The sequence below is a fragment of the Anabrus simplex genome, chromosome 8 (genome assembly GCF_040414725.1).
Source record: "Anabrus simplex isolate iqAnaSimp1 chromosome 8, ASM4041472v1, whole genome shotgun sequence".
NCBI lineage: Eukaryota > Metazoa > Arthropoda > Insecta > Orthoptera > Tettigoniidae > Anabrus > Anabrus simplex.
Window position 1 is genome coordinate 64796586 of NC_090272.1, and position 25882 is coordinate 64822467.

Genomic DNA, 25882 nt, shown 5'->3' on the forward strand with positions numbered 1-25882 from the left:
TGGAAGGCACTTAATCGTTTGAGGAGTGGAGTAGGTAAATCCAAGGATAACCTTAAAAAATGGGGTTATCTGAAAGATCAGTCAGACTTCTGCAATTGTGGGGAGCAACAAACTACCCAACACCTGTATGACTGTCAGTCCTGCCCTGTTCGTTGTACACTTCAAGACTTGATTCAAGCCACTGAAGAGGGAATTTCTGTTGCCCATTTCTGGGCAGACATTGTGTGAAACATGTTTTGTGACATAAAAATGTATTCTGTTTTATTTGTATATAATACCTTATTTATATTTTTTAAGTTTCTCAACACCCTGACACGAAATAAATATATAAACCTTAGCACTGAAATCAGCTTTGATTATTAACATTTCCTTGTTTGGTATTTTCTTGATGATATGTTCTAGTAGCTCATAAAATTTGTTAATCTCATCCTGAGATGCTGCTGACGTAGGAGCATAAACTTGAACCAAATTGATTTTACTAGGAAAAGCGTTTTAATGAAGATGTTCCTATCAGAAATGGGTTCATATCCCAAGACGGCACTGGATAGTCTCTTTGAAACAACTACTACGACCTATAGCATAATTATACAAGGAATAATACAGGGTTATACAAAATTAGTTTACGTAGTTTACTTCCGATGCACAAATTGACATACCATTAAGATGTGTTAGGACTGTTTTACATACGTTGAATGTGGCTCCCTTTGTCACTCGGCAGATATCCCACCTATACAAAAGTTCATCCCAGATACACGTGAGCATCTTTGGATCTACCCGAGTAATAGCAGCGTTGACCTACTGACGATGTTCATGGAGAGTGTTAGAAGTGAAGGGATGTACGTATTATCTTCCACGTAACCCCATTGAACACAAGCTTATTAAGAAAACCGTAATCTTCTTCCATTCTGTTCATCATGTCCACACAGAACTCATACCGTTTCTGCTTGTCACAAGCACTCAACGTCTGACCCAGTTGAAACCTGTACCCCTTACACTGCAGTCATCGTCGTAAAATTCTCATTACCATAGGTTGTGGAATGGCCAGCTCCAAACTTGCTCTAGGTGTAGATTTCTTTGGACTGGTACAAGAAGGCATCCCTATCCTTTCTCTTGGTGTGCCACACAACCTGTTTCCACGAATCAATCATACCATGTTTTGATGGTTTTCACCTGTGGCGGAGCTTTCTGATATTCTGCTCTGAAACGTCTTTGTATGGTAATTTGCAATTTCATTTCGTGAAATCAAAGACAACATTGTATGCGCTCCGCACCATTGTACACCTCCATAGCAACTACATCACGTTTCTCGCCAGACGAGCGAAGAGAGTGCATGGAGCGAAGTCTGTAGGCTAGGTAAAAAACCAAATACCGGATATGCCAGCAAGAACTAAGATTACCATACCTGAACAAGTAACAACAGTTTGGTTGTTACAGTCCTGTCATCAACTGAATGTCAAAGCCAACTTGTGGTCAATTCATAAAACCAATGTACTAAGCAATGATTTATTCTTAGAGGTATAATAATACAAGAAACACATGAAAAGAGGCAGCAAACGTAAGAAATGTCTTTTTAAAACATAGTTTATGTTTTTTGTGACGACGGCTCCACTAGTTCCAAACATTTGTCAGCAAATTCAACAAAGATTGGCTCCAACATAGCAGCTTTCATTGCGGCAGCAGGATTCGGGGAACTATCGATTGCACTCAACATATCTCGTACGTGAGGGTTGCGGAGAATATCTCGAAGGCCCTCACTCTCTCCTGAAACAGGATTCAAACAACAATCAACACCTGGTTTCAAACAAAGATATTTTATATTCTCCTTAGTTTAAGGCTCTCCTCTACCTGAAGCTGTTGGCTCCATTAGAGTTAGCTTATTTACCGCCGACCAACAACTGGCGTTGAATCACGGCCATGTCAAGCATGTGGATACCTAATTAACCCATATATATAAACTTGAGAACATATAATACATCCTATTTTGCTCATAATGAACTACCACTATGGTTATAGTGAACATGAAAATTGAAAGAAAAGGATGTTATACAGTATACTGCATTCTAAAATAACAGCGTATTATGGAAAAGTTACGTACCACCCTCGTCATTCTGTATTATGTAACGTGACCATAACACGGTTAAGCAATAAGCGACGTGATTATTTTGAAGAAATCAAATTAATCTGATTTTTTATGATTTAAATGATTTGATAGCTACCAGTAATTTTCTCTCTGTCGTAATTTTTTTAAATTTGCGTTACGTCACACTGACACAGGTAGTCTTATGACAATGATGATAGGATGTTAAAAATTAAATAACTGGAAAGGAGGTTCAACCTATTCAATACTCAAAAGAAAGAAACGTAGCAATGATGATAGGAAATGCCTAGGAGTGTGAAGGAAGCAGCCGTGGCCTAAATTAAGGTACAGCCTCAGCATTTGCCTGGTGTGAAAAGGGGAAACCACAGAAAACCATCTTCAGGGTGCCAACAGTGGAGTTCGAACCCACTATCTCCCGGAGGCATGCTCACAGCTGCACGCCCCTAACCGCATGGCCAACTCGCCTGGTCATTTTAATTAATGTGCTGCATAAATGTTTAAATGTGTCTTTTAAACTGATAATTTTGCTCCACATATTTATTACATCTGTGAATGAAAACTGAAGGTAGATGAAGATTGTCAATACTAATCATTTTATTTTTATATAAATTAATGGTATTAATATTTGTATTTGTACAGAATAAAGTTACTACCTACAAAAAAATACTGTTAGTTACAATTAAATTACTACACTGGTGGACAAAAAATATCCAAACACTATGAAATAAGGAATGTAGAATACGGAAATTTTGGCAATATATTTGTCAAGATAACATATTTAATTGATTAAAAGTACAAGACTACAGGTTAATATGTGCGCGAGAAAAGCCATCTCAAACATGCCATGCTGGTCCATTAATAACCGGTGTAATCGCCTGACTGCTGAATGCAGGCATGCAAATGTGCATGCATTGTGTTATAAGGGTGCTGGATGTCAGCTTGTGGGAATGAAGTTCCATGCCTGTTGCACTTGGTCGGTCAATACATACAGTTAATGCCAGTTGTGGTTGACCATAGAGTTGTTGTCCAATGATGTCCTATACGTGCTTGATTGGGGACAGATCGGGGGATCGAGCAGGCCAAGGCAACATAAACTCTGTACAGCACATTGGCTTACAACAGCAGCATGGGGGCGTGCATTATCCTGTTGGAAAACACACCTGGGAATGCTGTTCATGAATGGCAGCACAACAGATCGAATCATCAGACAGACATATCTGCAGTTAGGATGCGTGGGATAACCATAAGAATGTTCCTGCTGTCATAGGAAATTGCTCCACAGACCAGAATTCCCTGTGTAGGTCCAGTGTGTTGATGCCGCAGACAGGTGGAATGCAGGCTCTCATCTGGCTTCCTCCTAACCAACACATGGCCATCAATGGCACCACAGCAGAACCGGCTTTCATCGGAAAACACAATGGACCTCCGCTCCATCCTCCAATGGGCTCTCGCTTGACACCGCTGAAGTCGCAGACGGCGGTGGTTTGCGGTAAGTGGAAATCATGCCGCAGGGCATCTGGCTTGGAGTTATCCTTCAAGTAACCGATTTCGAACAGTTCACTGCATCACTGTGGTGCCAAATGCTGCTCCAGACGCAGTCCTCTGGGACACAGCTATATGCCGAATACAGCGGCCCTCTCTCTCGGTGGTGCCACAAGTACATCCGAAGCTCGGTCTTCTTGCGAGCGTACTTTATTGTGACCACTGCTGCCAGCATGTATGCAAAGTGGAGACATTTCCTACCAATAAATATGTTGGAAGATAGTCCGCCTAGTCAATACTATTCATTTATTTACCTTTCACCTTAACATCTAGTACATGTTTCGAGAATATAATGCATTCTCTTCCTCAGCTAGTAGATTAAAATTCATTATACAATAAGACCTGACTAAAATACGGGGGCCCCCATTAAAATTCAAAACAATGAGTATGACAATGTGACATTTAAAAATTCTGGATAGTACAAACATAGAATTAAAATCCCATTTTGTCAAGTACAAATTAAAAACACAATATAGTCCAATTAATGTCTAATTGAACACAACGTCTTGTGATGATATGAATTCATAGTTTCCTTGAAGTTGCCTTGCGTACTTCAAAAATGTTGAGTTAAGGATGAATAAAATTGCATTAGAACTTGAAGTCCTGCCGATATCCACCGTTAATGGGTGTTAAAATGATGTCTATTTAAATTAAAATATTGGATACAGCGTCGTATAATGATGTGAAATTACGGTGTCCTAGGAATTATAATACTATCTTGCGTAGTTCAATTGGATTTGTACAAGAATAAATGAAGTTGCGTTAAAACTTGGAGTCCTGCCATTATCTTCGGTTGATAGATGTATTATGCAGCCAGGTTGAAAATAGGTTAAAATGGTCTATAAAAAGGAAATGGATTGAAAATTAACAAAAGGCTCCGACATGAACAAATGAGAATACAACGGGGTAAAAATATTAAACTTTACCACTGTGATGATGTAAATATTACGTGTGGCATGCATGTGTTAGATAGATGTTGAGGCACCTGATGTTGTTTGGCAACTGGTTACAGTATTACATTGGGTTGCGTTTGGATGGAAGGAGGGGTGGAAGGAAACGCCCCTGATACTACAGTCATACTTCCCCCCTTACACGCTTGACATCATTTGGCCTCTTACTAGGGTATTGGGTTACCAATTTAAACAACTGATTGTCTTCTGCAATGTGTTCATTTAGGTTGTTCTCATTATCAAATTTTTGCAATTTGTATATTTCTAATTTCTCTAGGGCATTCATTTGTTTGCCTTTGCTTAATGAATGTAATAAAGTCATATCACGTTCAATATTTGTGAAATGATGGTTGCTTTCATACATGTGTTCACACATTGCAGAGTATCTAGAATGTTTTCGTGCATTGACATGCTCTTTATACCGTACCACCACACTTCTACCTGACTGTCCAACATATTTTTTTCCGCAATCCTGGCACGACAGTTTGTATACTCCTGATTTACTGAACCTACTGTTGGTGTTTATGCTATTCGAATTGAACAATAAATTATTATTATTATTGTCTGTCCTAAAGGATACATGGATATTGTGTTTTCTAAATAGTTTAGCCAAACTATATGATTGTTTATTAATGTAAGTGAATGTAGCGAATTTCTTTTTTTCTTCCTTATTTACAAGTAGGGTGTTAGGTCTATTCACGACCTTACTCTTTATCCTATTGACATAGCTTTTGGGGTAACCGTTTCTTTTGGCAATATCTTGTATAATGTTTATCTCTTTATTAAAATCATTTCTGTTTAATGGTATTCTTACTGCTCTATTGATGAAGCTGTAAAATGCCGCTTTCTTATGTTCTCCTGGGTGGTTCGAGTCTTTCCTAATAAGAACATCTGTGTGTGTAGGTTTTCTAAATACTTGGTAAATCAGGTTTTTATTGTCTCTAGTTAATGTTACGTCTAAGTAGTTTAGACTTTTATTATCTTCCGACTCGATTGTAAACATTATATGTTTATCAAGGTTATTTAATTGGTCTAACAGTTCGTTTGGCTTGAGTTCTTGTTCGTTAATGATAGCGAACGCGTCATCAACAAACCTTAACCATAAGTCTAATCCTTTTATTTTACCGATTATTTTATTAGATTCCATATGGTCCATAAATATATCTGCAAGGATACCAGACGCTGGTGATCCCATGGCCAACCCATTAACTTATTTGTACACGTTGTTGTTGAAAGTAAAAAAGTTGTTTTCTAATATAAACTTTAATAAGTTGATGAATTCATCAATTTCTACTTTACTCAACGAACTGTGTGTGTTTAAGTTGTTCTTAACAATGTTGATAGTCTCCGTGATCGGAATATTCGAGTACATATCTTTCACATCAAAGCTATGGATAGTATTATATTGCGATAAAATTAAATTTTTTTGTCCTATCACAAAAATCTATGGTATTGCGGAGACTTGTATCTACATTAAATCTGTAATGTTTCTTTAAAAACGTGTGTACAAATTTGGCCGTTTTATATGTAGGACTGTTTCTGAAGTTAACAATCTGTCTAATAGGTATGCCTTCTTTGTGTACCTTAGGCATAGCCCTCAATTTCGGTAATCCTGGGTTCATATTTACCAAGCGTTTTGTTTCATTCGAATTCATCAAAAAATTAGTGTTAGCTAAAATTTGTTTGAAAGTCTTTTGCATGTTGTTAGTAGGGTCCTTCTTTATCTGACGAAAGTTGTCACCCTTCAGGAAATCATTCGTTTTACTAATGTAATCATCTTTATTCATTAAAACTATAGTGTTACCCTTGTCAGCTTTCGTGACAATTATGTTATTATCTTTAATCTTCTTATTAATCTTTCGGAGATTGTTATTAGTGTGGGTATCTGCGATGGTTTTATGTTCCATTATTTTACAAATTTTATTTTTAGCCTCGAACCTCATGTTCTCTTGTTCGTCTATGGGTACTTCTGCAATTGCTACTTCAGATTCCGCTATCAGTTTCACTAGTTCTCTATTTTGGACAGTCTTACTCGTGTGTGGCCAGTTATGTTTGGGACCTTTATTTAAGATTTGTAAAATTTGTAAAAATAATGGAACATAAAACCATCGCAGATACCCACACTAATAACAATCTCCGAAAGATTAATAAGAAGATTAAAGATAATAACATAATTGTCACGAAAGCTGACAAGGGTAACACTATAGTTTTAATGAATAAAGATGATTACATTAGTAAAACAAATGATTTCCTGAAGGGTGACAACTTTCGTCAGATAAAGAAGGACCCTACTAACAACATGCAAAAGACTTTCAAACAAATTTTAGCTAACACTAATTTTTTGATGAATTCGAATGAAACAAAACGCTTGGTAAATATGAACCCAGGATTACCGAAATTGAGGGCTATGCCTAAGGTACACAAAGAAGGCATACCTATTAGACCGATTGTTAACTTCAGAAACAGTCCTACATATAAAACGGCCAAATTTGTACACACGTTTTTAAAGAAACATTACAGATTTAATGTAGATACAAGTCTCCGCAATACCATAGATTTTTGTGATAGGACAAAAAAATTTAATTTTATCGCAATATAATACTATCCATAGCTTTGATGTGAAAGATATGTACTCGAATATTCCGATCACGGAGACTATCAACATTGTTAAGAACAACTTAAACACACATAGTTCGTTGAGTAAAGTAGAAATTGATGAATTCATCAACTTATTAAAGTTTATATTAGAAAACAACTTTTTTACTTTCAACAACAACGTGTACAAACAAGTTAATGGGTTGGCCATGGGATCACCAGCGTCTGGTATCCTTGCAGATATATTTATGGACCATATGGAATATAATAAAATAATCGGTAAAATAAAAGGATTAGACTTATGGTTAAGGTTTGTTGATGACGCGTTCGCTATCATTAACGAACAAGAACTCAAGCCAAACGAACTGTTAGACCAATTAAATAACCTTGATAAACATATAATGTTTACAATCGAGTCGGAAGATAATAAAAGTCTAAACTACTTAGACGTAACATTAACTAGAGACAATAAAAACCTGATTTACCAAGTATTTAGAAAACCTACACACACAGATGTTCTTATTAGGAAAGACTCGAACCACCCAGGAGAACATAAGAAAGCGGCATTTTACAGCTTCATCAATAGAGCAGTAAGAATACCATTAAACAGAAATGATTTTAATAAAGAGATAAACATTATACAAGATATTGCCAAAAGAAACGGTTACCCCAAAAGCTATGTCAATAGGATAAAGAGTAAGGTCGTGAATAGACCTAACACCCTACTTGTAAATAAGGAAGAAAAAAAGAAATTCGCTACATTCACTTACATTAATAAACAATCATATAGTTTGGCTAAACTATTTAGAAAACACAATATCCATGTATCCTTTAGGACAGACAATAATAATAATAATTTATTGTTCAATTCGAATAGCATAAACACCAACAGTAGGTTCAGTAAATCAGGAGTATACAAACTGTCGTGCCAGGATTGCGGAAAAAAATATGTTGGACAGTCAGGTAGAAGTGTGGTGGTACGGTATAAAGAGCATGTCAATGCACGAAAACATTCTAGATACTCTGCAATGTGTGAACACATGTATGAAAGCAACCATCATTTCACAAATATTGAACGTGATATGACTTTATTACATTCATTAAGCAAAGGCAAACAAATGAATGCCCTAGAGAAATTAGAAATATACAAATTGCAAAAATTTGATAATGAGAACAACCTAAATGAACACATTGCAGAAGACAATCAGTTGTTTAAATTGGTAACCCAATACCCTAGTAAGAGGCCAAATGATGTCAAGCGTGTAAGGGGGGAAGTATGACTGTAGTATCAGGGGCGTTTCCTTCCACCCCTCCTTCCATCCAAACGCAACCCAATGTAATACTGTAACCAGTTGCCAAACAACATCAGGTGCCTCAACATCTATCTAACACATGCATGCCACACGTAATATTTACATCATCACAGTGGTAAAGTTTAATATTTTTACCCCGTTGTATTCTCATTTGTTCATGTCGGAGCCTTTTGTTAATTTTCAATCCATTTCCTTTTTATAGACCATTTTAACCTATTTTCAACCTGGCTGCATAATACATCTATCAACCGAAGATAATGGCAGGACTCCAAGTTTTAACGCAACTTCATTTATTCTTGTACAAATCCAATTGAACTACGCAAGATAGTATTATAATTCCTAGGACACCGTAATTTCACATCATTATACGACGCTGTATCCAATATTTTAATTTAAATAGACATCATTTTAACACCCATTAACGGTGGATATCGGCAGGACTTCAAGTTCTAATGCAATTTTATTCATCCTTAACTCAACATTTTTGAAGTACGCAAGGCAACTTCAAGGAAACTATGAATTCATATCATCACAAGACGTTGTGTTCAATTAGACATTAATTGGACTATATTGTGTTTTTAATTTGTACTTGACAAAATGGGATTTTAATTCTATGTTTGTACTATCCAGAATTTTTAAATGTCACATTGTCATACTCATTGTTTTGAATTTTAATGGGGGCCCCCGTATTTTAGTCAGGTCTTATTGTATAATGAATTTTAATCTACTAGCTGAGGAAGAGAATGCATTATATTCTCGAAACATGTACTAGATGTTAAGGTGAAAGGTAAATAAATGAATAGTATTGACTAGGCGGACTATCTTCCAACATATTTATTGTTACTAAGTCAATACGGATCCAATCCCGACCATCATGGTCAAGATTATTAATAATTTCCTACCAAGTCGTTCTGCAATAGCACGGAAGGAAAATACAGCTTCACGTAGCCCTATTATATGGCCTCGTTCAACCGCAGTGAGCTTTTGATACTGGCTCTTTGTCATCGTAAAGGCATTCTTGACCCATTCACAGTCACTCTGTCCAATCTCACAGGTAACTAACGCTCTTACACAGTACAGCCCATCGTTATCATCATCATCGGTTTGCCCTTCCCGTGAGCCGGGTAGGGTGTCTGAAAACGAGTGTCTTCCAAAGTTGCCTATTCAAAAAGATTTTGTTGTCCATGACAGATTCCCAATTCCATCCTCTTCTCTCCACTTCTTCCCTCAGTTGGTCCATCCATCTTCTTCTTGGTCTTCCAGCTGGTCTTTTACCTGTCATTCTCTTTTCCAAATAAGCACATGGTAACCTTGTGCTATTCATTCGTTTAACATGCCTAAACCATTTAAGCCTAGATGACCTAAGTCTTTCCTCCATCAATGTATTTCTAGGTTAGATCGGATCTCATAATTTTTCATGTGATCAAGTCGTGTCTTTTGGAGGGCAGTTCTAAGAAATCTCATTTCACAGGCTTGAATCCTACTACAATCCTTTGATGTTAGTGTGTGGGTTTCCAGAGAACATGTAAGGATGGGAGTGAAATATGACTTGTACAAGATCATTCTTTTTCTTTGTGGGACCTTCTCATCCCTTAGGTGTCTAACGATACTGTAAAAGTTAGAGCCTTTGGTTACTCTGTTTGTTATTTTTATCTATTATTACTAGCCATTACGCTTCCTAAATAACTGAATTGGTGTACTACTTCAACTTGGTGATCCTGTATTTTTATGTTGCATTCTGTATTATGTCTGCTGATTTTTAATGCTAGTGTTTTTGATAGGTTCAATTTCATTCCATAATCATCTAACTTCTTACACAATGCGTTCATATTATTTTGCACTCCCTCCTCTGTTTCATCCAATATTGTCACATCATCTGCAAATACCAGAGCCTGAAGACCTTTATTACTTTTTTCCTTTAGTTCCTTTAAAATGGTATCCATAACTGCTATGAATAGAAGAGGTGATAAGGCACTTCCCTGTTGTACTCCTCTGGCTGTATTGAACCATTCAGTGACCACTTCCAATACTGACACAGCTTTTACAATTGGTATATAGCACTTGGAATAAGGTATTCCGGTACACCAAGTTTTCTGAGACTTTTCCAAATAGTTGAACTAGCAACATCATATGCCTTTTCAAGGTCCATAAACACAATAATTAGGTCTTTTCCTCTTTCCCAGTGTTTCTCTGCTAAAAACCTAAAAGCAAATCTCAGATCTGTTGTGCTTCTTCCAGCCCTAAAGCCATGTTGTTCCCTCTTCTAAGATGGGCTCTAGTATATCCCTTACCCTGGCTTCAATGATTTTCTCCATAATTTTAAAGCCATGTGATAGGAGGGCAAAGCCTCTGTAATTTTCACTTTTCCTTCTACTCCCTTTCTTAAAGATAGGAACTATCATCCCTTTTATCCAATCTTCAGGTACTTCGTTCTGAGAACTCTATACAGCCACTGTATTCCTGGTGGACCAGCAACTTGAATCATGTCGGCTGTAACTTCATCAGCTCCGGCTGACTTACCACTTCCCATCTTATGGAGAGCTTGCTCTACTTCTGTCCATGTAATTGGGATACCTTCCTCTATCGTTTCCTGTCCTACATCCTCAACAGAGATCTCATTAGGGCCACTTAGGAGCTTGTCAAAATACTGTCCCATTGTATCCCTGATATCTTTCATATTACAAACTATATTCCCATCTGCTTGTCTCCAGAGCTGTAATTGCTTTTTTATCTGATCTTTTACGTTTTACTATTCCATATATAATTTTCAAGATTCCCTTTACTGCCTTCTTCCGTTGTAAATTCTTCCCAACTTTTATCTTTTTCTTCCTGTACAATTCTCTTGACTTCCTGTATCTATATTCTTTCACCATCTCTTCCAATTTATTGTTGTTTATTAGGTCACTGTTGATTCTTCTATCAGACTTCACCACATCAAGAGCTTTGGATTTATTCCTTTTCATTATGGCTTCTTTCACTTTATTATTCCCCCAAGATGTTCTTTTCTCTCTAACACTTCTGCTTGTTCTTCCACATATTTTATCTGCAGTACCAACCAGACTTGCCTTAAAATCATTCCATTCTTCATTAGCTTTCTTTGTATCTGTTACTGGTATTTTAGCTCTGATTTCCTCTTGAAACTGCTGTTTGACTTCCGTATCTTTCAATTTTCAGTCTTTAATCCGTGGTTTTTTCTTCTTGTTTTCTTTAATAATAGGTTTGGCGACTTTTAGGTCTGCAATGAGGAGTCTATGATCACTATCAAGGCTCTCACTAGGTATCACTTTTACATCATGCACCTTTTCTCCACTTGGCCTATCTGTGACGATAAGGTCTATCGCTGATCTATACTGACCATCCCAGCTGTATCTCGTTATGTGGCTATACCATTTCTGAAACCAAGAGTTCTTCACCACAAGTTGATTTTGTGTACATAGATCAAGCAGAAGTTCACCCTCGTCATTTCTATTACCAAATCCATATGGACCAATAAAAAAATGACCTATCAGTTCCTACGTGGGCATTAAAATCCCCAATTATCATTATGTTCTCTTCATCAATGATGTCCTCTAGTTTTTCTAGGAAGCTTGCTTTCTGGTCGTCACTACAACCCTGTTGGGGAGCATAAACTTGGATCACAGTTTGGGTTTCTCCATTTCGGCATATTTTAGCTTTGATTAATCTCTCATTGATGAATGAGATGTCTGTTAGATTATCAATGTCTTCATGGAGTATAAAACCAATTCCATTCCTCGCCACTGCAGTACAATTTATATCCATTCTTGTGTTGCAACCTTTCCATTTGGTTTCACTTAGACCGTATTTAAAGCAAACCAGATGTGCAACGTCATGGGGCGCCACGCTAATGTGATTTGCAGGAAATTTGAATCAACTACATCTTTCGGATGTATAAACACGCCTACCAATGTACATTAATCTAGCATAACCCCTTCTTGGTGTTTGGATATATTTTTCTGCCAATGTATATCACAGAATAATATGAAATGAAATGACGTGTGGCTTTTAGTGCCGGGAGTGTCCGAGGACATGTTTGGCTCGCCAGGTGCAGGTCTTTCGATTTGACTCCCTTAGGCGACCTGCGCGTCATGATGAGGATGAAATGATGATGAAGACGACACATACACCCAGTCTCCGTGCCAGAGAAATTAACCAATGATGGTTAAAATTCCCGACCCTGCCGGGAATCGAACCCGAGACCCCTGTGACCAAAGGCTAGCACGCTAACCATTTAGCCATGGAGCCAGACATAGAATAATATTATACCATACTATAGGGCTAAATACCCTATCAGATAACCTGCTATCGTTTCAACAAAACTACTAACCGGAAAGCTTTCTCTGTCCCTAGTTTATTTCTAAGTTTGAGTGCACTTCACCAAAAAAAAAAAAATTTAACTTGTTCCACACCAGCTGATGTAATACCTATCATACATTGAGAAATTTCATCTTTTTCAGATAGTCTTATTTCACTGTCAGCTACACTGAAAGAAAGTCGTACTGAACAAGTGAGAGCCAAAATTGTTTTGCATTAATTCAAGTCTCCTGTATTCTCCAGCTAGGCATAATTTACTACATTCATTGATATCTACCAACATGGAAGGACTTGTTAAGCACCAAATAGGCATTTAATCATAGCTTGGTCATACCATATCAAGAACTGTATGACGGGGTATCAAAAGTAACCAGAATTATTTTATTTATTCACATTCACTTACAGACCTTCGAAGTATTCTCCCTCATACACAACACAACACAACGATTCCAGTGTTTAGTTCAATGTTTAAAACACACCCCAAAGCCTTTCTTCAATAGTGTTGAGTATATCTGAAACTGGATTGTTAACTCCTAATCACAATGAAAATTATGATCCCGGAGGTCCTTTTTCATTGTAGGAAATAGGTGGAAATCATATGGCACTAGATCCAGCAAATAAGGTGGGTGTGGCATCACCTCCGTGCCCAATGTAGCGATTGTTTCTCGAGTCTTGACGATGTGATGAACGGTTGCATTATCCTGATGGAGGATCCATCCCTTTTAAGCAAGGGTTGGTGATTTAGCAGCAATTTCCCTCGTGGACCCTTCAGTCATCATCATCATCATCATCATCATTTAACAGTTCCAGTTTCCCAGGTACTGCTCGAGAGCCTCTTCCATTCTGTCTTATTGAGACATGTTCTGTTGTTAATGACGTCTTCCAATGTCCTCCCCCGATCTGCAATGTCCATTTTTACGATGCCCATCCAGTAGGTTCTTGGTCTTCCCACCATCCGTTTCCCTGCCACATGTCGCTCCAAGTTAACATATGCTGTCCTTGTTGACTCCATCCTCATTACATGCCCAAACCACCTCAGTCTAGACATGCTGATCCGATCTAACAATGATGTAACAATCCCAGCTTCCTTCCTAACCACATCATACCTCAACTTGTCCAGTTTGGTTTTTTGAATTGTGGACCTAAGGAACTTCATCTCGGATGCTTGCAACCTTGATGAGTCTTTCTTGGTGAGGGTGTAGGTTTCAATACCACAGGTTAAGATTGGTATGAAGTACTGATTGAACATCACCAGCTTTGATTTTGTTGGTACTTTGGGATCCCAGAGGAGTGTTAGTACTTGCTGGTAAAAGTGAGAGAGCTCTTCTGCACTCTATTTGCCACCTCCTTTGTGGCTAGTGTATCTCGAGATATTACACTGCTGAGGTATGTAAAGCTTTCCACACATTCTAGTGGATGGTTTCCTAGCATGATGTTCGCTGGTTGTCCCTCTCTGTTTATTACCATCACTACTGTTTAGAGTTCGCTTATCTTGAGATTGAACTCCTGGAACTTAATCTTCTATTTACTGAGTCTCGACTGTACTTGTTTCTCAGTTTCTCCACGGATCATAACATCATCAGCAAAGGCCATTGCATTTAGTCGACCAGAGGTTTTCTTGATGTTCTTCATTATGTCATCCATGATGGTGATAAACAATAATGGGATAGTGCACTGCCTTGCTGGACTCCACTTTCGGTCTTGAACCAGGATGAATGTCTATCACCCAATCACACACAGCTGGTACAGTTCTCATATAGCATCTGAACTTTCCTCACCAGTCCCTCCGGCACATTCCTTTTTCTTACACATTCCCATATCTTCTCTCTTGCAATGCTGTCATATGCCTTCTCAATGTCAAGGAAAACCATAAACAGATCTTTGCCTTTTTCATTAACATATGGACATTGAAGATCAGGTCTGTTGTGGACCTGTTAGGCCTGAAGCCATACTGTTCCTCTTCAAACTGTGGCTCTAAGATGACTCACAATCTGCTCTCTAAGATTTTCTCAAGAATCTTAAGCTCATGAGAAAGGAGTGTTATTCCCCGGTAGTTGGGAGCATTTTCTGTGATTTCCTTTCTTAAACAGGGGGATAATGACACCCTTGTTCCAATCAATAGGTATCTTGCCATATTTCCAAACTGCATTGAGCACTCTGTGTAGCCACTGTAAACCCTGGACTCTTGCTGCTTTAATCATGTCCGTGCTGACTTCATCGATTCCTGGGGATTTCCCTTGCGGCATCTTCTTAAAGGCTGCTTCTGTTTCTTCCCGTGTAATGGGAGATACCTCTGTGCAGGTTTCAACAGCTGGTTCTTTTGTTCTCTGATCTGCTTCTGTCCTGTTCAATAGGTGATCAAAATGATTCCTCAGAACCTCTCTGATGTCCTCTTCTTTCCTGGCCAGGTTTCCATTAGGATCCTCAATTGCTTTGATGGTTTCAACTGAATTCCTTTTGTTTTTTGATCACTCTGAACAATAGTTTCATACAGTCTCTGCTGTCTTCCTTCAGTTCTTTAGTAGATTTCTCCCAGCACATTATCTTCTCCTCTTCTACTACTCTTTTAACTCTCAATTTCTTGTCCCAGTAAACTTGCTCAAGGTCTCTGATCTTCCCCTAGTCCCTTACCTATTCTGAATTGGATTTCTCTCTATCTCATTCTTTTTGTGCCATGTTCCTTTCCTTTATTGAGGATCTTACTCTCTCATTCCACCAGGGTGTCTCTTTTTCCCTTACCCTCGCACCTGTCTTCCCGCAAACCTCTATTGCTTCTTCTATCAAGGTGTTTCTAAACCTTTTCCACTCTACCTCACGACTCTCCACTTCTTCCGTAGGCAGTTGTCCTCTTATATGGTCCTGAAAGTTGGTCCTTTTTACAATCTGTTGTAGTTCCCACACCTTAATCTTAGGTAATTTTCTGATTGTTTTCTTTGGTACATTAATGTCTTTCAGATCTGCTACTAACAACCAGTGGTCGCTTTTGAGGTTCTCACTTGGAATCACCTTGAGATCAGTCACAAGTCTACTTCTTTCTTTATCTGTAATGACATAGTCAATGACCGTTTTGCTCTTTCCATCCCAGGTGTAACAGGTAATATTGTGACTGACTCTTTTGTTGAACCAACTGTTTTTTACTACCAAACAGTTTCCTATGCAGAAGTCTAGGAGATGTTCGCCTTCTGAAATCCTTCTCCCATAGTCATGTGGTGGACCCTTCAGTACTTCACAAAAATAATCAGCAGTAGCAGTGCATTGCTTCTTCACAACGTGATTATATAAGATGCCTTGCTGATCAAAAAAGATGAGGTGCAAGTCCTTTCCCACACTTGCTTCAACCTTGGATTTCTTGGGTCTTGAAGGATGTTTCCAATGGGCATTTTCCGGTTTTGTCTCTGAGTTGTAGTGATCGAGCCAGGCTTCATCCCGTGACGGCTTTCACCAAAAAATCTGGTTCTCAATGAAGCTTGCTGCAACATTTCCACTGTTTGTGATGGAGTTTTGATGTGGAGAACATAAAATCTAATTGATGCGTGCTGTTACAACTGAAGATCTGTGCTGGGTACAGTTGATACATTCTTTCAGTTTGATTGTTTTCCTCCAACAGAGTACCTTCAGGCACACGATGCAAATGGCAATGAGTCACTTAAGGTCAAACCTCTCCAGTACTGCCAACACAAAACACAAGCATGTGAACACTGAACAGCAATAAAATAATTCTGGTTATTTTTCGACAGGCCTTCGTATTTTCTCAAAACTTCAGTGTCAATTTGTCACACTGCATTCGCCAAATTGACACACATTTCAAGATCTTCAATAAATCTGTACTGAACCTGCAATCTTGGGATCAGGAGTCAGCACCAGTGGCATCACCTCTGATCCACTGAGGCAACCAGCAATAAAAAAAGCCATTTTCCCAGGAATGTCAATAAATATATCTGGTCATGAAAATAAGTCATGTCTATGAGAAAATATTAGCCTGTATAATAAAAGAAACAATAAGACTGTCACATTTTGCACAACACCTGTCACAAATCTGGGGTGGTTCTGTGCATCTGGGAATTTTGGACAGGCTGCACACAAAGGGTAAAGGTGGGAAGTAAATATTCCAACAAAGTTTCTATAATGTCTGAAGTAGTACATGATAGTGTTACAGGGCCACTCCCATTTACGGCATTTATCAACAGTCTGCTGAACTAAATTTGAAGTGAATGCATATTGTTTGCAGACAACTGCATAATATACAGCAAAAATACAGAATGCTAGCGATAACAGGTTATTACAAGCCAATATAAATATACTCCATAAGTGGGCACTCGATAATACAATTAATTTAATTCTCAAAAATGCAGTTTCATAAGAATGGTAAAGAAGCATAGGCAAGGGGACTTTCAAGATTGTCTTCAATCGGACGCTCTGGTTGAGAGTGACTCATGCAAGTACCTAGGTATGCACACAAAGAGATCTAAAATGGGACACCCGCATAGGAAGTGTAATTACCAAAGCATACAAGTCCTTACATTTTGTGATAAGGGTGCTAAAGAACAGCAGTACCCAGGCAAAGGCACATTAGGCCAGTCCTGGAATATGGAGCAGCCGTACAGGATCCGTACCAAACAGGGTTCATTAAGGAACTTGAGATGGTACAGCAAAAGGCTGCAAGATTTGTGCATAATGATTTCAATCCTGAAGTAGTGTGACAAGTATGATAGAAAAACTAGGGTATGAGGCACTGGGGACTTAAGGAAAAGAACACAGGTATGTGCCATGTATAATGCTTACATGAATAAGCCAGCTTGGAGAGAGTTGAACATTTGACCAGAAAAGCCCTGTTACATAAGTAGGACAGATAATCCGCATAAAGTAAAAGGTAGATCGCAGAAAACTAACTATGGTAAATAATTGTTCATAAATCCGATAATTGATGACAGTAATGGATTACCTGCAGCTGTCTTGGAGCCTTTTCCCAAAAATGTAAGATGATTCAAGAATAGACTCCAGCATTCTGTAAATTGAGTGTAAATTTCTATGTGATGGTGTCACACTTTAATACACTGCAAATTGTAGTATTAAGGCATCTGAATTATTTAAGGTATGTGTGAATATGTATATGAACGTGCTGTATTTACAATGCTAAGATAATAGTAATTGGACCGCTCAATCTACTGTAAGTTATAGTGTAAAATTTTGAAATACTTAAGGTAGGTGTACATTTGTATATGACAGTATTGTATTGTTAAGCTAGTAGTAAGCTTAACCCATAGTATTGTAAGCCGTAGTATTAAGCACTGGAAATACTTAAGTTGTATGTGAATTTGTATATGATGATGTTTTGGATTTAGAATATTAAACTAGTAGTATTTCTCATAATATTTCATTTCCGGTGAATTGCTTGTTGTACTGTTGTTGTTGTTGTTGTTGAAAGTCATAGTGTAAAATTTTGAAATACATAAGGCTCCTGTGAATTTGCATATGTCGATGTTGTACTGTTAAGCTAGTAGTAAGCTGAACCTATAATATAGTAAGCCGTAGTGTTAACCCTCTGGTTGGCGCGCTTTGAGAAATTATACTGACGGGTGCGTGCCGCATGGAGTGCATCCCTACAAAAATCACTGAAATGCACAAATTTGGGGAAAATGTGAAGCCATTTTCATGAACATACGTTGCAAACTCATAACTGGAGAAATAATTGTCGGTGGTAGCGTTTCAGTTTGGATTTTGTATCAAAACAATCTTTTTGCTGTGTCAAATTGTTTATTGGACATCACAAAATTACCTGGTTTCTGAATTCCGCATTACAGCTCAAAATTAGATGTGTCATATACTTTGCTGTCCCACAGGGTGTATATTTTATGTCATATTTGGTCGGTTTGGTTGGCATATCCCGGCATGAAAACTCAGCGCCCTTGAAATCCTAGGAGCATGCAAATAATTCTATTGACAATTACTGAGAAAGCTTGTATGCTATTCCCTAATAGCTCCTAAGTTATCACACTGTTGTCATTCTTAATCAGTGTGCAAATTATCAAATCGAAGTGTTCGCATAAAAAAAAAAAAACTAAACGACTTGAGACTGAATACAGCTCTTAGGATAGGCATACCAGTGCCATCTACTTTCCATACTTCTTAAGTGTTAGTGTATCTTCTTTCCTTCACTCCGATCAGGAAAAATATCTCAAAAAGAGCCATTATTTTTGTTCTTGTTTTATCACTCCAGTCTCTCCCACAACTTCGGTGGTGGAGCATAATTTGTCAATTAAAATATTAGTTCATGAAACGATATCGTCATTGATAACGTAATCAAAGAATTTTAGAAACACATCAAGTTCAGTTCTAGTATCACTTGTACCGAGCTCGATAGCTGCAGTCGCTTAAGTGCGGTCAGTGTCCAGTATTCGGGAGATAGTGCGAAGCCCTAAAGATGGTTTTCCGTGGTTTCCCATTTTCACACCAGGCTGTACCTTAATTAAGGCCACAGCCGCTTCCTTCCCAGTCCTAGCCCTTTCCTGTCCCATCATCGCCATAAGACCTATCTGTGTCGGTGCAATGTAAAACAAATAGCGAAAAAAAAAAAAGTATCTCTTGCAACTCATTTTGAACCGGAAATGTTTTTATTATATTTCTTGACCTAGTTTTGCCCTGTTCAATAACACCTATGCCAGATTGCATCTAACTCTTTACCAAATGAAATATGAAATCGTCTCTATCGCTGTCAGGTTCACCAGCTGCCGAATCTACTGACTGATTTGTATCACTACCCTCTTCTTCCTCCACCACAACTATATGTCCGTGATCATCTTCCTCGTCTCAGTCCTTGCGGAATTCAGGCTGAAGTTCCGAATCATCATCGGAGAGCTATAGAAGGACTTGACGAATGTCCTGCACGGTTGCCAATCTTAGAGCCTTTTCAAAAGAAATAGATAAGTAATCCTTTGAACTTTTCTTCAGATCAAGAAACAATTCGCAAACAAAACAAAGGAAATCTCCTTTATTTACGGTAAGGAAATTGATATGAAACATATTTGCTGATGTGAAAATACTGGATCGTTTACAGTTAGAAGAGTTATACAAATAAAACTTACATCACAACGGATGAGCTACATGAACTATAAAACAAGCACATACGGAGTGAACACATCCTACACCAAGTGCGAAACAAACTGTCACTGGAGTGGGCACGCACTTCACTCAGTGCAGCGTCACGATACCTGTCAACTTTCACAGCCCATAAAAACCAAACCAAACCCCATGGCACTACAGCCCTTGAAGGGCCTTGGCCTACCAAGCAACCGCTGCTCAGCCCGAAGGCCTGCAGATTACAAGGTGTCGTATGGTCAGCACAACGAATCCTCTCGGCTGTTATTCTTGGCTTTCTAGACCGGGGCCGCTATCTCACTGTAAGATAGCTCCTCAATTCTAATCACGTAGGCTGAGTGGACCTCGAACCAGCCCTCAGGTCCAGGTAAAAATCCCTGACCTGGCTGGGAATCGAACCCGGGGCCTCCGGGTAAGAGGCAGGCAAGCTACCCCTACACCACGGGGCCGGCTTTCACAGCCCATAGGCGACTGATAAAGGCAGATTAGTGATCAATTGAATTGAAACTTAGTGGTGATATAATAAACATAGCATACCTTCGTTCCCAAGGTGGGAAACGAATACGTTCATCAGCAAAGTGAAAACTAACTAATTTGCCGCACTGAGTGTGCCCGTGCACCCACCGGAGGGTTAAGCACTGGAAATACTGAAGTTGTGTGTAAATTTGTATATGATGATACTGTGTTCAGAATGTTAAACTAGTAGTGTTTCTTCTAATATTGTCTTTCCATGGTATTGCTTGTTGAACTCTTGTTGTTGTTGTTGTTGTTGTAGTTGTTGGGTAATTATGATTTAACTTTATCATCACACTACTGTAAGTGATCATTGCCCCCAGGATATTTCTCAGTTCCACCAGGCAAATGCTGGGCTGTACCTTAATTAAGGCCACGGCAGCTTCCTTCCAACTCGCTAGGCCTTTCCTATCCCATCATCGCCATAAGACCTATTTGTGTTGGTGCGACGTAAAGCCCGTAGCAAAAAAATTTCTCAGTTGTGGTGTATTTGTTAATAATACTGAGTTCCATTTTCAAAATTCCAGTATATTCAGTATAAATATCAGCAACATTCCAGTACCTAATGCTATGAATTTTTTAAAAGTTCTATAGGCACCGTACAGAGAGATTGAAATGCTACTACTAGCGCTAAATAGTGGCCCGTTCTGAAAGAATAGGTGAGGCGTAGTGCGAGTCTCAGTATAACATGTGTGACATTTGAATTAGTTGTGAGTTTAAAGCGATTCAATTCAGAGATCTAAGTGAATCATCATGCAATAAAGGAAGAAAACTTGTTGTCAGTGGCCACGTGAATGGCGTTGAAGAGTTAATTTCGAATGGTTTCAGATACATCACAGGAAAAGTCACCCGACAAACGTCTGTCCCTTTGCCACCTTATATCGTGAAACTTGAGGTAGACAAAGTGTAGTTAGGTAACAATTTATGAAGTTTATTTAGTAAGGATTACTTAATGCAAGTTTTTATTTTGTGTTCAGGTTGACCAGAATCGTAATGTCTATACCAGCGACTGTTCCTCTCTTGCTGGTGCCAGAGGAACTTGCAAACACGTAGCTGCGGTAGTGTATTATATAAATAATGAAAGTGTTGTCTCCAAAACAGACCATCCGCAACAATGGTGAAAACCGAGCCCAAAAACAAATGTCAACAGAAAATGTAGAAAAGGCAAACGCGTAAAAGAACTGTTCGGATCAACTGAACTTATTGCAAATATGTGCAGTACGTATATGAAGGCCTACTTACTTCGTTAAGTTAACTGCTTGCATCCATTGCCTCCTTCGGTCCACTTCTATCGCTCGTTTTGAAAAAGAATAAAATTGTACTTCACTTCCCATATTTGAAATATTCAAACATCTGACAACACTTGATCACCTTACTTTGCCATTATCATCGGACTAACTACATGCTCAGTCATAACAGAACAGCTACTACGAGTCTGGAGTCTACCTCACGTGTTGTTCTCCGCCCGACCGCTAGAGCGAGACGCACGGTGCCAATAGGAAGAATTACACCCTTGATGATTTCAGGTTTGTAATTTTTTGCCAACAAATGCATATTTTGTTTTTAATAAATTCAGATAGCCTTAATTTTTTTAAATACAAACAATTCTTTAACATTTTTTTACAGGGCCTCCCAACTCCCCTCACAGACCTCCACTCCACCCACTGTGGAATACAAAATTGTTTGTAATACTATTAAGACAAATACAAGACAAAAAAAGTTGACAAATTGCCAGTTTTATATAAATGAAAAAATCGTTGTACTTCATACTTTATGCAGTAACTGTTTGGTTTCAGTTTACAATGCTATATTACACACACGCACAAAATATACTTGAAAAATTTAGGTGACATCACTGCTTCTAAGTGACAATGCACTTTTGGCTATCTGGATCACTTCGTTAACACTTAACACAGCCAAAGACAGAGTATCACATAACACATACCGTGGAAGTAAACCGTTCTTGAATAGATTCTGTACCAGGCTTTTTCTAAGTAAAAACTTGTTCTAAATAATAAGTCAAAAGAAAGACATATATATTGAAATCAATCACTTTCATATGCATCACAGAAAAAAAGCGTGTGCGTGCGTGCACCCCCCACACACACACTTACAACAGTATTTTTTTCAGTCTTTTCACCTCTTTCTCCAGTTCTTCTGTCTCTTCCTTACTACTATGCATAATACATCGTTTCTTCAATTCTATATGTTTTATTTCTTCCGCTACTAACTTTAATTTGGCTGCAATGTTATCTGTACACTTTTTAGACTTTTCTAAAACTTCATTTCTCAATGTTGATGGATTTTTGGCAGCATGGATCATCTTTTTCGAAACATTGACAGCTAATACTCCACCAACTGCAGATACTGCATCATACACCAGACGCTGTGCAATCAAGCTATTTTCATGAAGATTCTCCACTAGGCATTCTTTGTTTATTGAAAAATCTCTTTCTACAGTAGCATTGCCGTGAAACAAAACAAGTACATTTTGTGGGAAGTGAATCAGTTCCTTTGAAACATTGTATTGAAAATAGGCGGTGCTAAGAAAATTGTCCAATCAATCGGTTTTGGGATAAACAATCCTGAGAAACTGAAGAGCGGTAAGATTTGTGCAAAATATTTCCAGTCATTGGATTTTAGAAATCTGAATGAATTCAACCAGCCAAGAGCACGAAGAATTTCTATCGTTCAATTTCAGTCTACTGAATATCACATACAATGTTCAACTTACCAATATGGTATCAATTCATGGTGATAGGTTGAAGAACAAAGCGGTTCCTTGTCTGAACTTATCTGGCAGCGAAGATGGTACCTGGTTCAAAAGACCTAGTCCAAAGGAAACAATGAGAGAAGACAGTGAATATTCCGATGGCAACATCAAAAAGCCATTCTCCAGTTGAAATAGTTGGTAAGTCTACAACAGAATTCTGTAATGCTCCATGGTGAGGAAATAACCACTGCTCAGCAACAACCAATAAAGCAGACCATGTACCCTCATAAAATGGATGAGGTGGTCAACTGACTCTTGTAGAATTCAAGAATATGGCAGTAGGAAGTTGCCAATTATGGCAGAGATCGGTCAGGTTCCTGCACTCCCTAAGGATATGTACTACAATCAGATGGGCACCACAAGTACACACTGATGAGAGGGAGTCTTCTCTCTTCAATAAGGAGGAGTGCTATCCAAGTGTATACCAGTTCAGCTGTGTTGCTAGTGGATATGCAACATACAGCCAATGGTTTACATTGTTGAATATGCAGGGATATCTTGGATGAAATGGCATGTGCTGTATATTTGCTGCATTGGGTAACAGTATTTGTTGGTGCCTCAGATAAGACTAGTGCATGTAACTCCCATTGCCAGCCTCATTCCACAGCGATGGGTGCTATTCAGCATAGTTAGCACTGAATTATGTACTGATCCATATGCTGCACTGTGTAATCTAACCTGGATGAAGTAAGTGCCCAAGAGAAATGTAGGAAAGCCACTTGGTCATCCACCCATGTCGTGCCATTAAGATATTTTCATAAATTTAATTTCTTAGCGCGCAAGGTCTTCAATTGTCATACATGAAGTTCCCAGGTTAATTTACTGTCTAATAGAAGTCCCAGTAATCTGTGGGCGCCAACTACCGATAGAGCAACATTCCCCATGAACAGTTCAGGATGGCATGGAGAGTACGCTTATGACAAAAATGAACAACCAATGCCTTTGTGGTTGACAATATAAAGCCATGTTCTAATGTCCATGTTCAACATCTACATACAGCACAGGTACAACTGTTGGATCAGCAGCAGCAATGATACTACTGATGGCAATTGCAAACAAAGTGACACTCAGTACCGATCCCTGAGGAACTCAATTTCTCTGTATGTGATATTGCGAACATATCCCTTCTATTTGCATTCAGAACAGGTGGACGGATAAAAAATTTGCAACATGTGCCACTAGACTGCCTCGGAATTTCCACTGAGGATACCATGAAGCCACGTTGTGTCGTAAGCTTTCTCCAGGTCAAAAAGCACAAATATATGTTCTTCTGGAGAAAAGAATCCTGAGGACCGTGTAGGTGGTAAGAATGGTGCGGGTAGACCAAGAATGAAAGGCCTTCCAGGGTTTTGATTTCCCGAATCTTCATATCTCTCAGGTACACAGGAAGAGGGTGGATTCCAAGACAATTACTGCACTGAGGTGGAGGTGTGCAATCTTCCACTTTGTAGGCATTGCACCCACAGCTGACAATTTGTCTGAGCACCCATGTGCCCAAAACATTGGCAGTTATAACAGCACATGTGAGGCAGGACATATGACCTCACATCACAATGGTAGCTGCTGACCTTAAATACTCTGGAAGCATAATGAAGGCAACAGTGGCAATGTCCTTGCCATTGACTCTGCACATATTACGCTGGACTTTCACCATGCCACAGTTCTTCATATCTTCCTTGAATTATTCATCAGTTTTCCAATGACAGATCCCAGTAGAAAATATAATCACAGATCTAGTTCATTTCTTTTCTCCACTCTGACAGGAATATCACAAAGTGGTAACACTTCAACAGCACATTCCAAGTAGAATCGACTTCAATTTGGAACCAGTCATACCTTCAAGAGGGGAGCGATAGCCACATGACTTTTTCAGTCACCTTTTACGACAGGCAGGGATTACCTGTGGATGTATTCATGACCTCCCACCCACAAGGGGTCCAATTCCATAATCCTGTGCCGATCCAGGGTCATCCTTTTAAGTTGCCTCATGTGACAGGGGGTACATAGGTGTATTCTACCACCTTCCTCCCACAGGGGACCAGACAAAATAAATCTATTTCATTCTAGACATTGTGGACTTTTGTAAGTCCTGAATTTTAAGTTGGATACCTGTTATTCAAGATCTTCTTTATACAAAATGTAGATATTCTACCTTGGGAGGTATGAATGTGGAGTGAGGAGGTCAAGCTGACTCAGGAACAAGCAACACAGAACTCGCCATGAGAGTACCATCCTTCGCTGAGTTCCAATCTAGCTCAAACTTGCTCAGCTGGAGAAGATAGTGTGCAACCAACTTGAAGATACAAATAACTGAGGCAGAAACTGCACTGACAGGAAGGAAAGATATGCCAATTTCTAATCCTTCCTCCCCTTCCCCATTCATTTTGCCCAGTGCTAAGACATTTTGTTATTTTTCATACAGGAAAAAAGAAATACAGGAGATAGATGATGGAGAAATAATGTTTAAGTCTTAGTAACACATAACACTTGGTATAGCCTTAGTAACAGACTAATATTAAGAGAGATATCAGTAATTCACATATCACAATTAGCAAAATTATCTGAAAGGATACTTGAAAGAAAATGAGAAGAGAGGTGTGTAAGGACAATTAGAAAAAGTGCAATATGGATTTACAATGGGAATGTGGAAGAGAAAAGGTGATGACATTCC

General features: G+C 38.6%; 1 protein-coding gene across 1 annotated transcript in view; it reads right to left on the reverse strand.

Annotated features, from left to right (window-relative positions):
• Nucleotides 1–1498: 1498 nt before the first annotated feature.
• The window catches only part of LOC136879126 (zinc finger HIT domain-containing protein 3), a 72232-nt gene continuing 47848 nt past the window's right edge, over nt 1499–25882 (reverse strand). The window contains exon 3 of the mRNA XM_067152873.2: nt 1499–1761. Coding sequence (XP_067008974.1) covers nt 1583–1761 — 179 coding nt within the window. The 3' untranslated portion in view covers nt 1499–1582. The remainder of the gene's footprint in view (nt 1762–25882) is intronic.